The sequence below is a fragment of the Leuciscus leuciscus genome, assembly GCF_965113295.1.
Source record: "Leuciscus leuciscus genome assembly, chromosome: 19".
Taxonomy (NCBI): domain Eukaryota; kingdom Metazoa; phylum Chordata; class Actinopteri; order Cypriniformes; family Leuciscidae; genus Leuciscus; species Leuciscus leuciscus.
Genome location: NC_138743.1, coordinates 18,803,486 through 18,819,844, shown reverse-complemented (window position 1 = coordinate 18,819,844; position 16,359 = coordinate 18,803,486). Strand labels below are relative to the sequence as shown.

General features: G+C 39.1%; 3 protein-coding genes across 3 annotated transcripts in view; 1 reads left to right on the top strand and 2 right to left on the bottom strand.

The window, feature by feature from the left end:
- ppp2r5a (protein phosphatase 2, regulatory subunit B', alpha isoform) overlaps nt 1-16,312 on the bottom strand; it is a 34,217-nt gene extending 17,905 nt beyond the window's left edge. Inside the window, exons 1-4 of the mRNA XM_082146713.1 lie at nt 15,696-16,312; nt 8,906-9,102; nt 8,683-8,784; nt 6,129-6,221 (exon numbers count right to left, since the gene is read on the bottom strand). Of these exons, the coding sequence (XP_082002839.1) occupies nt 6,129-6,221; nt 8,683-8,784; nt 8,906-9,102; nt 15,696-15,849 (546 nt within the window). The 5' untranslated portion in view covers nt 15,850-16,312. The remainder of the gene's footprint in view (nt 1-6,128; nt 6,222-8,682; nt 8,785-8,905; nt 9,103-15,695) is intronic.
- kcnk3a (potassium channel, subfamily K, member 3a) overlaps nt 1-16,359 on the top strand; it is a 334,357-nt gene that overhangs the window by 60,646 nt on the left and 257,352 nt on the right. The window lies entirely within an intron of this gene.
- The window catches only part of enpp1 (ectonucleotide pyrophosphatase/phosphodiesterase 1), a 275,870-nt gene that overhangs the window by 132,355 nt on the left and 127,156 nt on the right, over nt 1-16,359 (bottom strand). The window lies entirely within an intron of this gene.

Genomic DNA, 16,359 nt, shown 5'->3' with positions numbered 1-16,359 from the left:
TGGGTTTATAAAGCATGAAGAAAGCTACATAATGGGCTCATTAACATTTCTTATAATAGTACAAGGCAGCATTAATGGTCAGTGTATATTGCACTAACTTTTTTATTTAATATTGAAAGAAGAAAAATGACAGTTACTGGAAAATGAGTTTTCTTTTTGTACGAGTTGTGTCAAGCCATTTGTTATTCTAGTTGTTTGATGAGAAAGCGATAAAACCGTTAAGAACATCACTTTAGAATCCATACAACTGTAGCAGCAGATTACTATTGCTGCATCACAATCCACATACTATCCATCCTAAATAGGATTCAAAATTAGAATTAGTGTGTCCTAAATTGTAGTATGTTGAAATTAGTCTTCCAAAGATACCCGGATGGTCTACTATTTCCGGTTAGAATCCGAAGTGCAGATCCGTGCACACTCTAATGGCTAATATTGCCCACAACCCATTGCGCATTAGATGAGGATTCATGAATAAAATAAAAATAAAACATGAATAAAAAGTGTGTTAAAAAAAAAATCGACAAACATGGCGGATGTGCAAGAGCAACGGTTAAGTAGAGAGGTTTAGATAAAAGGGTTTGAGTGAGTAACAATCAGTATCTAACCTGACAAAAACATTTTTATTCAATGTTATTCACATTATATTTCATCTGCAAAAGCACTGCAAACTTTTATAAAGATACGTCTGGTCATTAACTTTTAAATGCATCATTGTGCAAACACACGAGGAGAGTTCCCACTTCGAGGAACTCTGCTTCGAAGACGACACTATGTATGCCTCTGCATGATAGCGTCTGAAGCACGTGTGAAACTAGACCAATCCTGATTGGTGCTACATCATGACATAGCGTGACACAGAAGCTTACAAAGGCGTGCTGGAACGCAACAGCTTAAGCTTCTGTTCTTGAGCAAGTGCTCTGAAAAAGAGCAGAGCATGCACAGGCAGCTCTCGTGTACACTGTGAGCATTTGGGATTTGGAAGCCCACACTGTGAGCATTTGGCATATGGAAGCCCACTCTGTGGCTTCTTCCACCCCGAGCGAGAACTCGATGTTGGGATTGTCTAGCTCCGAGGAGGGAGATGTTCTCGGCATCGAAGCAGGGGATTTTAGGATTCGCCACCTCTTTCCACCGTATACGAGGAGCTGCTGGAGGTTGTGACTCATGCTTTGGCCAAGCGTAATATCGACTGGCCATCAGAAAATCAGGAACCGTATAAGGAAAGCAAACTAAATGAGCGCTTCCAGATCAGTCGAGCGCAGCCTTCACATCGGGGGCCTTGCTTTCTTTCCCGATCTCCCCGATGAAATCTCCAGATCATGGGAAAGACCTCTCTCCTCATGCCTAACGAGCCCTACTGTACATAAATCATCATCCATCCTGGGCTCGAAGGAGAACAGCTATGGGATGATATCGCTCTCTCACTTGACATTGCGTCATCCCTCAAGGCCCCGTAACTTCCCAACAAACCCTGCCGTACAACTTCTAATTTGGTATGCAAGGCTTACATGGCAGCGGGTAGGGCTGGTGTGTGCCGGCACACTATGGCAATCATGCAGGTGTACCAAATCGACCTGCTCAGAGAACTAGACGAGGGCGAAGAGGTCGGTCCGACTAGGGCTGCGCGATTAATCGCAATGAAACCACAAGCGATTTGGCAAAGGCTGCGATTATTTTATGCGCAGCTTGTCAGTGCAGTGCGGCTGATCGGTAGTTAATACTGCTCCATCTGAACACCAGAGGGAGCTCTCACGCAGACACGCCAAATATGCCCCGCCGCAGAAGTACAATAACATAACTCACATCGTTCCAGGAAATCCCTATCGGGCATCATACTATCGCTGTAGCTGAATAAACAGAAGATCGAAACGCTTTGTTTGATTAAACATGACTTATAAACACACAACTGCCTTTTTCTGTGTAACAAGCCACATCTCACAGAAAGATGCTCAACTGACGTTATGAAGTGAGTTTGGAGTAAAAGCATGTTAATAAATGTTGTCTTTTGTTGGACAAGAGGTTCATAAATGCTTCATGTTTGGAAAGATGTTTGACGCATGTTGCTTTTTCAAATGCACGTTATAAGTGACTCAAACTTGCAGTGCTTACAATATGGAGCAGCGTTTAAGAGCCGTACATCAATGACAAGCTGTGCATAAAAAAAACAATCGCAGCCTTTGCGATTTCAAAATCGTGGTAAGCCAATTCGATTTAAGTGCGATTACATGTAAATTGCGATTAATCGTGCAGCCCTAGTCCCGACAATATCAAAGAACTGCGTCGGGCCACCGACTTGTCTCTCCGCGCCACTAATGGCGCTTTTCCACTGCATGGTACGGATCGGTTCGGCTCGGTACGGTTCGACTCGGCGCGGAACGGTTCGGCTCGCTTCGCTTTTCCACTGCGTGGTACGACTCGACACGGCACGGTTCGGTTCGCTTTAGCTCGGTTGCTTTTCCACTGTAGTTAGTATCGCTTCAAAGTGGTTGGGACTGATCGTTATAGTTACCGTCTCTACTGCCATTAATTCATCATATTAAATGCGAATTTTCCATTCCGTGTTTCCCCATCCACTCCTCGGCAACCAACGAGAAGAACGTCTGCACCTCGTCCACTGACCACGATTCAGCTTCTTCTTTTTTTAAAGTTTATACTCTTTTTTTCTTCTTTTTTTAAGCAAATACTTTTAAAACAGGTGCTACAGCGTTGGCTGTTGTTTACTGGCTATTTAAATCTAGCGGGTTTAGGGTCTCGTGTCGTAAATACAATGACGCTGGTATTGATGATTCTGTCTGACCAATCAGTGATCTGCAGTGTTTTCACGTCACATTTTAGTATCGGTACGGTACGCTTGGAACCTCAACAGAGGTGATACCATTTAAAGCGAGCCGAAGCGAGCCGTACCATACCGTACCATGCAGTGGAAATGCGCCATAAGTGAGCCGTGCCGAACCGAGCTGTACCGTACCATGCAGTGGAAAAGCGCCAAAGCGTGCCGTGCCGAACCGAGCCGTACCGTACCATGCAGTGGAAAAGCGCCATAAGAAGGACGACTACACCATCGGCCGCTCCATATCAAGCTTACTAGTGGCAGAGAAGCATTCATAGTTGAACCAAAGAGAGAGATAGAGCGTTCCTTCTTGAAGCCAGTCTGGGTCTCGCGGGAGCGCTGGCACCACACCGAGCCGGTGGAGTTGATCTGGAGGAAGTTTGGCTGGGCGGAGGTGGATCTGTTTGCTTTGCTAAAGACCACCCATTGCCCACTATGGTTCTCCCTCATGCATCCAGCCCCACTGGTATATGCATCCAGCCATAGCAGCGCCTGTAAGCATTTCCTACAATCGCTCTCATCCCGGGAGTTCTAAAGAGGGTCAGGCGGGATGGGATCAGTCTACTACTGGTAGCCCCATTCTGGCCTAGTCTGGTTCTCAGGTTTCATAGTGCTCCTTGAAGGACAGCCTTGGGAGACTCCGTTTAGGAGGGACCTTCTCTCGCAGGCCGGGGGCACGATCTATCATCCCCGGCCAGAACTGTGAGGAGGACCATCCCCCTGAGGAGGACCAGCTCTTAGGGGTAGGTCTCTCAACTGAGACCATTGTTGAGACCAGCCTAAACTCTAGAGCTCCCTCCACGAGGAAACTGTATGCCTTAAAGTGGAATGTGTTCACTTTATGGTGCAGCTGAAAGGGGTGTTTCATTCCCACCCACATGTAGAGATCGAATATTCAAGCTGTTTATCCATTTTCTACCTCTGAAAGTAAAAACGAAAAATCAAAGTGTAATTCTTTTATTTATTTATTTTTTTCACATTTTTCTGCTTTCAAAATAAAAAACTAATGATCGCAATGCAACGTACACAAACCAATAATGTTATTATTATCTTTTTTCTTTTTCTTTTTTTTTATTCTAAACAAAAAAAAGTTTTAAAAAATTATAAAAATAAACGAAAAACAAATAGTCTTCAATGCCATTCAAAGCAGTTTGTACCCATTTGAAACTCTTAATGGACCGTTTCATAGAATGGTTTTGATCTGGCAGCATCAACTGTTATGTCACGTTAGACTGTCTGCACAGGAATGTGTTATGTAATGCTACCTTTAGCCCCAAGTCAATGAATCCCTGTCATGAGAGATGTATTTGACAACAGCCTTTATGTAACATGACATTATTAGTAAATGAGTCTAACCTCAATCACATTCATGAGGACATTAATGATGTCTAAAACATTAGTAACTATAAAAATCAAGATTCAAACCGGAGAAAAAAAGTTAACCTTCCACAGGCAGGACTTATTTCAATAGATCAAATAAGGTGGAATAAAAGATCAGCTGACCATAACTTTATCACCCGCTAGTGTTAAACTAAAGCAACTTCGAATGCAAATTTTCCTCATGCGGTTAATTGATCATTAAGATCCAGTACATGATAAATATATGGAAAATATATTTATAATTGTACTTTGTAAAAAAAAAAAAAATTAAAGATGTATCACATACATGCTGATTTTTAAACAACTTTCAATTCATCAAAGAATATTGAAGAAAAAACAGTTTCCACAAAAATATTAAGCAGCACAACTATTTTTTAACACTGATAATAACAAGAAATGTTTCTTAAGCATCAAATCAGCATATTAGTAAGATTTCTGAAGAATCATGTGACACTGAAGACTGGAGTAATGATGCTGAAAATTCAGCTTTGATCACAGGAATAAATTACACTTTAATACATTTTAAATATATTACATTTTAAATATATTAAAACAGAAAGCAGTTTTTTTTTTTTTTATAATATTTGCCAATATTGTTTTATCTGTATTTTTTTATCAAATATATGCAACTTCAGGGAGCATAAAAGACTAGCACACTGAGTGTCATTTTTCCGTCTTTGTAATCTTTCATAAAAAAATAACATCAATTAACAAAAAGCTATACAACTAATAAATATAACAAATAAAAACGAGTTCCATCCTACATTTTTTCAACATCGTTGAATTTCCGGTTCACAAATACACCACAATGAGTAGAAAATGCAGTTTCATTTTTACTTTTTATCTTTAAGCTTAAAATCTGTAATTCATGCACAACAGCATCTCCAAATGGAAAAATAATGCATCAAGGCATCAGCAAACGCTATCCAACACATCCCTGCAAGAATGACTCTTTTTGTCTTGTGTCTGCTGTCTGTTTAACCCCCTGTCATTATGTTCTTCATCCCAGCCTGGACTGCAATGCTGCCTCTTTCCTTCCTGTGGCGTAAACAGGGCGCTATTTAAAGCAGCCCAGGAAACGCTCACATCATGGAAACTCGGCTTTACCACCTTCCACACTGACTCTACATTCCAGAGCATTCAGTGCACTCAGGGGGAATGACCGGGTCGATATGGACAGCTGATGACCCAGCGGTTTACGCAGGGACAGGGACTGACTGAGGCAGTTCACAGGATGAGGCCAGGCCTGTCTCCCAAGCATATCATTGCATATTTCTAAATATTTTCTACTTCATTTGTAAAAGTCAGAGTGAGAAAATAAATATATTATCTGGTCTTCTAGGGAAAAAAGCCTTTTCTTTATATTTTTCGTTTCCCTAAAAATCCTAAAAACAGGATACATTTACTTTAGGATCACAACTGATAAAACCGATATGACTAATTTTAAAAGAATAGGTTGAATGATGCTGCGTTTCTTTTATTCCCATTGGAGCCAGAGAAACACCAAGTTGCGTTTTAAGAATAAATAAGAAAAATGAAAAAGTCACATCCTTTTGATTTTCCCAGCAAAAACGTCCCCAGTGCTTCGCATAAAAATCAGTCTATACAGTCTACTTTCATAGACTACCTAGGAAGTTGCGGATAGCCCCGTTTCGTTACAAACCGTTCACACATTGGCAATGAAAAAAGTGATTAATACATACAAATTCTTATATATAGCCCTTTTAAGAGAAAACTTAATATTTCATGCAAATATTGCTTCAGGTAAATTTATCATGTTTTAAGAAATTTTAAATAGCTTTACTGCTCCTTTAAAAAAAAAATGGCAAAAGCCCAGAAAAAAAGATTTTTTAAATTTGTGTATTATATTGTGTATTATATTTGTAATTCATGAATTAATATAAAGCACATATACCTGTAGCACAAACTTCTGGTCAATGTAACGTTTGGCAGTACTTGGCTGGAAGTCTGGATTTTCTAGGAATCGAAGGAAAAACTCGTACACCAACTGAAAAAAAGATGAAAAAATTAATGAAGAAACAAAAGACAATTTAATGCTTCCAGTATGCAGAAAGAGATATTAGAACATATTAGGGCTGGGCGATGAAACGGTAACGATAATTATCGCAATATCATTTTCCGATATAATGTTTATGTGCCAAAAGTGGACGAAACATTGCCACTCATTTGAACTAGGGATGCAATATAAACCGGCCATCATATCAGTATCGGACAATATAATGTATTATATCATTTAATAACAGTATTTTTGTTATTAAGCCACAGCATTTGTATTTATATACTAAATGTATTTAGGCTACTGTTATTCATTATACAATGAATGGTTATACATGTTATTCAAATACCATAGAAACCATACATTTACATTTTACAATGATAATGAGATGCGATATGCATGGTTTTACCTGTGGTTATCACAATCTAAATGAATGCTACTATGGATGACCAATGGTTCATTTTAATAGAAGTAGAGTCCTAACTAAAACAGTCAGAATATGTACATTTTATCCTATTTAGGTTGCTACAATTTTAATAGATGTTAGTTAATGAACATAAATCATCCCAACTCAAGCTTCTGCTACTGTCATTCAACTCAAGCTACTGTCAAATGTGCATTCCTAAGAGACAAAACATGTAATATTATTAATATATTGCAGCCTGCGCTGCAAGCTGTGATGAAGATGTGTGTCATCAAAGTCAGGCAACACAAACCTGTTCCATGATTTGAAACAATATTACCTAAACATGCAGAAACTAAGAAATGTAATTTTTCTATTAAGATACTTATTTTACGTAAAAAAAAGACAAAGTGTAAAGAATTCAAAAGTGCTTTGAATGTTCTACCTCAGATTTGCAAAATGTTCACCTGTTTGGCAAGTGTTTGTCATGTTCTGACAATGAAGAGAAGTTTAAAACCACAATTGACTGTCTGGTTTCTTCAATTTTTATTCAGGGGCAAAAAAATCTGCCTTTAAACGTGAAAGAAAAAAGATTTGACATTTATCGATATCGACTGATTTGAAAAATGGTATCATGATTTGTTTGGTTATATCACCCAGCCCTAGAACATATAGCTTAAAAACATACATTCAAACAAGCAAAATGTAAGCAATGTAAATTAACTAGTGTATGCATTTACATCAACAATTATATTCTTTATAACCTTAAAGGGATACTTCACTTTAAAATGAAAATTCTGTCATCATTTACTCACCCTCAAGTTGTTTCAAACCTGTATGAATTTCTTTCTTCTGCTGCACAGAAAGATAGATATTTTGAAGAATGTCAGTAACCAAACAGTTAACTGGAACCATTGACTTCCATAGTAGGAAAAAAAAGTACTATGGAAGTCAGTAGCCGCGTTTCCACTGACGGGCCAGTGCGAGCCAGGGTTTTAAACGGGCCGTGCCGGGCTAATAGCCTCGGGCTAATAGCACCGGGCCTGCGTTTCCACTGTCGGGCCAGAAGCTCCACAGCGCTTCACAAAAACACGCCCGTAACACGCCTCTCTGGAACAACGTCACACTAACCCATTCACCAACAAATGGAAGTTTTATCAGAAAACTAATCAGAAATCACTGGAAACAGCGTTGAAAACAAACATGATAAAAGCGGACGTTTGTTGGCATTTTTGTTGTTTACTTGAATATTTAAAACCCAAGCATTTAAAACCCAAGCATTTTATGATAGTCCGGTATAAAGAGACGAGACACAGGCTACTGACAGATAAAATAAAAACATGACTGTGATAGCCTTTATGATTGGTCTGATTTCTTCAAGCGTATGTTTTTTTACTATGCGTATATTCAAGCGTTTACTATGTTTACTATGGTAATGGTTAGCGCGCATAGTCTTTTGCATCACAAACACAAGGCATTCAAACATGAACGCGAGTTAAATTATTTTAAAAGTCTTTAATGCTGACAGAATCATCCTGCACTGCCGTCTCCCGACTCTGTTCGTAACCCCTCCTCTAGCCCGAGCTGGCCCGCTCTGGCCCAAGGTATTCGACGGGCCAGAAATCCTAGCCGGTGGCCCCGAGTAAGCCCCGATCAAGCCCCGGAAGTGACAGTGGAAACGCGACTGGCCCTGGCACGCACTAGCACGGCCCGGCCCTGGCCCGACAGTGGAAACGCGGCTAATGGTTCCAGTTAACTGTTTGGTTACCGACATTCTTCAAAATGTGAATTTTGACATTCTTCATCCTATGTGTTCAGCAGAAGAAAGAAATTCATACAGGTTTGAAACAACTTGAGGGTGAGTTGTTGACAGATGACAGAATTTTCATTTTAAAGTAAAGTATCCCTTTAAAAAAAATGCTGGTCTTATAAGACTTAAAGTTGACTCATTTAATTTATTTACATGCATTGCTGTCTATGAGGTAAATTAAGTATAATAATTCATAAATATTTACATTGTTAATATGTAAAGAATAAGCTACATCTAACCTGTATGTGAGGCCAGGAGGCTTCTAGAGTGGGTTCATCTTCTTCTGGGTCAAAGTCTGGGTTTTCACTGGGTGGAAGTGTTCGGAAAATATTTGTGCTAACCTGTGAATAGAAACAATTGGTACTTTGCTTTGACTATAGATCACCAAGGAAAAGATGATTATTTTTGCTAAAAACAAATACATTAATTTTAAAGATTGGTGGACATCACATGAATGCTGACCATGTTGGTGATCTCAGGGTAGACAGGCTCCACCAGAACGCCTCTGTTAGTGGACACATAATCCACGAGTTCAGTGAGAGTGGCCCGTTTGGTCTCTTTACACTTTAGGTCAGTCACTGTGTCGTAGAAGTCGAAGATTACGCAGCACTGCTGTAGTTTCTGCATGAACAGCGCATGCTGCTCTGTGGAAGATGCATCTGAAACAATGAAGAAATCATTTATTCATTCTATTGCACGGCCCAATTCAATAATCAACATTTTTATACACAAATGAGAATGAGATCTATGGATTTGACTAATTAAAATAAAAAAGGAACACACAAAACAGAAAAAACAAACAAACAAAAAACACAAAAACAAAAAAAGCAAAGCAACACGCAAAACAAAAAGCAAAGCAAAAAGCAAAGGAAAACAAATCAAAGTAAAACAATAAAACATCAAAGAGATGTTATACTTTTAAGGCCATTTCACACCGCACCGCACCGGCAACAGACACTTGGTCGGGTTGTGTCGGATCAGTGTGTTACTCCTGTCGGAGCTTGTTTTTGCCGACTGAACATGCAGAATCTGAATAAGAATGTCTGAGAAGTGACGTGCTGTAGTCTGGTGACTGGTGACGGTCATGGGCCTTTACAGAACATGATACTAAATGATCAAAACGTATCTGGACACATCCTTCAGATTTTGCCCTTTAATTTCAATGAAGACAAGCCTGAATAAAAAGATGTTCTTACCGGAACATGGTAACATGACATATTTAAATATTTATTGCAACTATAGGCCACAAAAAAAAAACAAAAAAACTTTTAAAAAGCATTTACACTTGACATTTAAATCAACTTGAAATCACATTCTTATTAAAACATGGTTGATGTTGCTATAGAAAAAGCACATGCATGCATTGTCTTTGGTATCTTGTTGTCCAATTATATTTGAGTGTGTAGTGTGTACATGCACTGAGCTCTCTGAATGCTTGAGTGGACTAGAATGTTGTAATCTACACCGTGTGTCTAATTCCAGTAATCTGGATGAACTGGAGTAAGAATGGAGGCCATTCTACAGCTGGGCAGCTCAGAAACAAAATGTTATTGCACCAGTTCATGTTTAGTTTCAGTTTAGTTTATACACATTATTCAAACCCCCGGAGACAGTAATACTTTACAAATGTAGGCTAAGTTTTGCTAAATAACGAATTGGGCATTAATATAAATTTTTTGCGCATCGAGGGATTTATTTTATAAATGTTTCCGTCACACTTTATATGCATGTCGTTTTAATTCCTGCTTTAACATAGTAAGCATAAGCAATCAGTTGTTTTTAGCTTTAGGTTTTTTTTTCTGCTTATAAATATACAGCATAGCCAACATAGATATTCACTTTATATGTTTTCATAGGCTTTATATTACACATTGCTCGGAGTACAGCATTGGGCAGGATATGGAATAAAATAGTTCAAAATGATTGATCTTTTCTTTTTTTTTTGTAAAAAAAATTTTTTCATGTAATTTTTTTATTTTTCATCTGATTAATCAAAAACGTAATAGACAGATTATTCGATTATCAAAATAACCGTTAGTTGCAGCCCTACATCGGATAAAAAATTATCCGCCTCAATTCAGCAACGCATACGTTTTTAATATGCATTTCTAGCATTTATGAGCAACTTGCCATTTCCATTACCTAAAATTTGCATAAAAATAGGTGTATGGAAACATCATGTCACTGCTTGCTTCTTGTAGAGAAACAACACAGTAAATCAAACACAGAGAAACATTCCTACATGCATCCATTGTGTGCAGCAAAGAAAAAAAAATCTCCTCATCCATCCTACAGGAGTCAACTAAAATGACTAAAGGTTAGCCTACATGAATAATGTTATCATGACTTTCCATATGGCTCCAGAACTCTAAGAATATAGTGTGAGTCATATGGACTATATTTATTATGCCTTTATGGTCCGTGGTCCACATTCACTCCTCATATGTTTCATATGTTGCTCTATCCTATCGCCTGTAACCCCTGGGCCACCAGTTCCAAGAAGTACTTCGAAGGATCTTATCTTACATAATTCACTATAATACCAGTGACCTCAGCTGGGTGAGTGACACATGAAGAGGCCACTCATAAAACTGCAGCATTTACTAAGGGTTAGAGCTTACTATCATCCATCAAAACCATTTCACCACATGCAAAGCCTAGTAAATCATTTATAATATACAGTATCTTCCTTGAAATGTAAGTGCCACAGGTTATGGTCCGTTTTCACATGGACTATGGAATCTTGACTGTAATATAGAGGGTAATATAGTAAATATGACCCATGTCTACTACAAACACTGTGTACACCAATAATAAATCAACAGGGCTCTATAAATACCAGAAGGACATTTAGCTGACATGAACTTTGACCGTGAACAAACAGCATAAATAATTTGTGGCACTATTATCAGAATATTAGGCTCAATATGCTTCACTAAAAATCATTTCGCATTGTAAAAATTATGAATACAGGACACAGGAGGTTCACAAAATCTCACTACAAAAGTACTAAGGTTTCATAGTTTTTTTGAACATGTACACTACTGTTCAAAAGTAGTTTTTTTAAGATATTAATACTTTTATTCAGCAAGAATGCATTAGAGTGCTCAAAAGTGACAGTAAAGATCCTTGCTTGCACACTGAGTCTGAAATCTGTCTGAAATTTTCACACATTAAAAAAATAAATACGACTTCACGTTGTCAATCACGTTTACACACTGCCTCCGAAACTAAAAAGAAATTCGTATCAGTTTTGATTTTCTGCGTTTTTTGCATCCTTAGCAAGCATTTTGAGAGGCGTTTTGACAATTCAGAGCCACCGAATGACGAATACGAAAAAACGCATACGAAAATTTCAGTGTGCAAGGACCTTAAAACTTTTACATCGTTACAATTTTTAAATTGTAAAAATATTTCACAATATTACTACATCAAACTTTTGTACAGTTGTGTACCATCACTAAACCTTGTAAACCATGGCACTGAGTCTGACGCAGTAGTTTTTTCTAAGTAAATCCAATGATGGGGATAAAATGTATAAACACTAAATAATCCCTTTCTTAATGTCACCTAAAAAAGATTTTCTTTCAGTTACTCGCGGCTCTTTTTATACTGTATTTTACTGCCACAGTGGATCTGCTGCAGGCTCCTGTAAACTTCAGCTCGTGATGTTATTTTTGAGAGAACAGCAGTGTAAGCCACTCGCTCTCGGAGCTGGGGGGGTTCAAACACAACACAACCCCACTGCTGCTCTATTAATACACCTTATGCAACCGATCTGAATGCCAGTGGCTCTGTCTTTCCCAGACCACTTCTGATTATAGTCACTGCATTCACCACAAGCCACCATATGAAATCAAGCCAACACCAGAAACGCTTTCATTGATTGCCTTACTTTTATTAGCCCTCACGCACACATGCGAGAACACGCACAGGATGAGTCATTGAATTTGTTGAGGTTCCCATCAACACCCCGGGCGTGTGGTTGCCATGGTTACATGGCCTGTCCCTGGAGAGTGATGATATCAGTATAGAGAATGTGAAGCTATGTCACGCTGCGTTGCATGCTGGGACGGCACCTCCATCTTAAGAGGATCGCCCTGACGCCCTCTGATACTGATATTAATACAGATACCTGCACCTTTTGTTTTGTTTTTACCTTTAAATTAAATATTCACATTCCTCAATGGTATTGTTTGCAGGGAGGAGCTCTTTTATTGCATTGCATGATAGTTTGATGTTTTCACTATAGTTTTGAAGAATATTGTTTACAATGTATCAGTTTACTAGGGGTGTTAACGGTTCTCAAAAAAAAACAAAAAAACATCTCATATCTGACAAATCTGGTTTGTTGAAAATAACAACACGTAAAATAGACACCGTCATCATGTTGTCATCACCTGGGTGTTGAGACCTGAACAACACACGTTACTATCAGTTTAAACGAAATTAATTTAAGCCTTGACAATTTAAACATTTGCAAAAGAAGAAGTCACGCTCATCCGAAGAGCACACAGAAAGCCACGTCTCAGAGAGCGAGATCATATTGAGTTATCTTTCAAATCTTGCGCTTGAACGGACAAATTCACACAAAAATTATGTCAACTTGCCCGTCTTGGTGAGTATTCTAGCAAACATTATTTCGCTTATTATGTCAAACATATCGGTTACGTCTTAAAGGTATAGCGGAGGATGTTTTACTTCCTGGTGGGTAACCTATACTATTGGTCCTCCTAATTGTCAATCATTCTGGTGAATCAATCAAACTTTTCAAAAAGTGGAGAGGGCGGGTCTTATCTAAAGTTTGGAAAGATCCTCCGCTATACCTTTAAGTGAACGTAAATGGTCAAGACGCATATGTACCAATATCAGTATTTTGGATCCCGTCCATTTAAAGTGACAAATGACTAATATTCCTGCTGTCTGTGTTTAATGTTTATCAAACAACAAAACACAAGGAAATCACTCACTGCTCTTGACTCAATAGCTTTTGTAACTTTAATAAGAATTCATCTTTAATTTATAGTCAAATATGCAATGTTATTTTTCAGTTGACTAGCCTACTCAATTTCTGTACCTGAAATCTACTGTTAGATACCCGATTTATTTGTATCTTTGCAACTTTAATTGTATCTTTGCTCTTTTGTATTTATTTGTGTGGTTGCATGTAGTTTGATTATTTTTTCTTATTTTCTTTATTTTTATTTGACAGTAGTCCTTTTCCCCTAAACATACCGAACTGTACTAAAACCTTGATACAAACCAAACCGTGAGTAATTTGAACCGTTACACTCCGTTTACTATGAAAACACTGTCCCATGCTAGACGCTCACTGCTGCTTCAGCCTTCACAGTAGAAATGTCCAAATAAAAATGTGTTCGGTAAGCTGAAAGAAGTTGATCCATGTCTTTGTTGGAAACGTTTAAATAGAAGTTTATTGTCACTGTAAATATTCACTTCCCATGGCCACGGAGGGGAATCAGAGATTGTGGGTCACATTCAGCCGACAGACACCGACACACTGTTTTTTTTCTATATTTATTTCAGCACAGACAACCAAAATCAAATCCCTTGAAGCTTGAAACAGTTTTGCGGTGGCTGCCTGCAAGTTCTGCTAATTCACAAGCCAATAAACAGAGTCATACTCACAAAGGTAATGTTTAACCAAACACAATACACAACTTTCAAAAACTGTCAGCAGTGCGATTGTTTTATTGACTGATATGCAGTGGGTTTAATCGGTGACAGAATTAATAGATTTGCTATCCGGCATCTTTTCATCACACCCTCAACCTGCTTCCGTTAATGCTTTTACACGTAGAAAAGGCGTTTTCTCCCTAAACGAAGATTTGTCCAAGATAGAAAATGACATCTGGCCCAGTTGTGGCCCACATCTGCCACATTCTTCTGGCCCACATACCGAAGACTCAACCTGAGTGTGACTGGCCTGGCAATCGCATACATGTTTGGGCCTCATGTGGGCTCAGTTCTGGCAGTGGCAAAGGTCACATGGGCCACACACAGCAAGCCACAACTCACACTAAAACCAGCTTGATGTGTGTGGGCCAGATACAGCATATTGCCGCCAATGCCATAGTAACTTCCCAGATAGCATACCTATCCGGGCCTTATCTGGCCCAAATCAATTAAGGAGCCATTGGCAACTATAAGGTAAAAAAAAAATAGGTGCCAAATTTTATTTTTTTAAGTGCCACAAAAGAATAAACGTGTTTTAATTTGGTCATGTGTTGTCATGTCTGCCAACACTTTTACAGCATCAGCATTTTCATCCATCTTGTGGATGTCCTGGGAACGAAGATTCACTTATAGTAGGAACTAAATTGCTCTTCTAACTACATACGGTCACACAGAATTGTTCTTTTACGCAAAACCTGAACCAGTGTCACAGACCATCACCATAATAATGTTAGCATCATGTGGCCATCGAGTATAGTTTGGCCTCCTCCTAATGCATCCTATAAACATTGGGTGTGTGTGCAAGACATACCACAATCTTATTTTTCTTCATTAATATCTGAGGTAAATTTGGCGAAAGGCAGCTATTCATAAGCAATTACATGGGCATTGATGAATTTCATTTTTAGCTCCTTGACTTCTTTCTCTTGTAGACAACAGGTTAAAGTACACAGTCTTTGTCTTTTTGTCGAATTTTCAAATACTTTACTTCAAATCAAAGTTTGTAATGTTGTGCATTTAACCTTGTACCTGCCTGGTTATAGGTTCATGGCTCTTATAACTCTTTTTCAAAATCCCTATGGAAAAAATATGGTTCTGGGACCAACGCCACCGAAAAAGTGGGCGGGCACTGTTGCACTCTATCGACAGGTTTAACAGAACTGACAACCACGTGACTTCCAAAGGCAAAAATAAGAGGACAGGAAATGTGCGAAAACACAGGTTGGACCATGAAATAAAGATACCGTACTTCCCTTGATACGAAGACATAACGTTGACACAATTGGTGTTTACAGTCTACACCCAAACACACTCACACGAGTCTTCCAGCAGACAGTTATGGGCCTGCTGTAAATACTTCACTTGAAGCTTATCAGAGATACAAATAGGTAACTTTAAAGCCAGATTAAAACATCCATGCGTGTTTTATTATAGTTTATTAGTTTTATGTGTCACTTTTTAAAGCATTGTAGGCACCCCAGCGCTGTCTAGGTAGGCAGCTCACACGGGTTTGAGACGGAGCCTGAGAGTCTATTTCCAGGCTTTATCCTCTTACCTTTGAGCTGCGGGAGCTCCGAGATCTCGGGAGCCGCGGGCCTGCTGCTGTTCACCGCGAACTGAGACGAGCCCTGAACCCGCTGTCTCTGAGCCTTCCTCACAGACTTCCGCGTGAACCCGTCCACTTTCTCGGCCGCGGATATCGCCGACATTTCCAAAGCAGGTCTATCCAACGAGCTGCGTTTACAGTGTCCGTGTGAGCCCTAAACGTGTTCAATTCTGACTGACATCCCATTGACTGCGTTGTACATCAAACTCACCAGACCCCATCCAACGACACGCACTGTCGAGCCACTCATGAAGGCTGCATGCTCTCCAAATACACACAGGTATCCTGCGATGATAATTTTTGGTGACGTGTAAATGTAAACACGTAGTTAACAGTAGTTTTTTATCATTCTGAGAGCCTCAATAAACCTGTTACTCCACATAACACAACTCAAACTCAGACGACACGCAGCCAAAACACTGAGTCATGATTATCCAGTCGCTTGACACCGGCTCCATGTATAACCGACGCGAGGAAAGAGTTTAATGTGAATCCGCCGGGCCGTAAAATTCCCCTGATCCGCTGAACTTCATTCAGCCGCTGTTGCGCCTCACTGGGGTCTAAATTTAATAAAGTCCCGTGGCGCGCTTGAGAGACAGAAGATTCGTCCAAT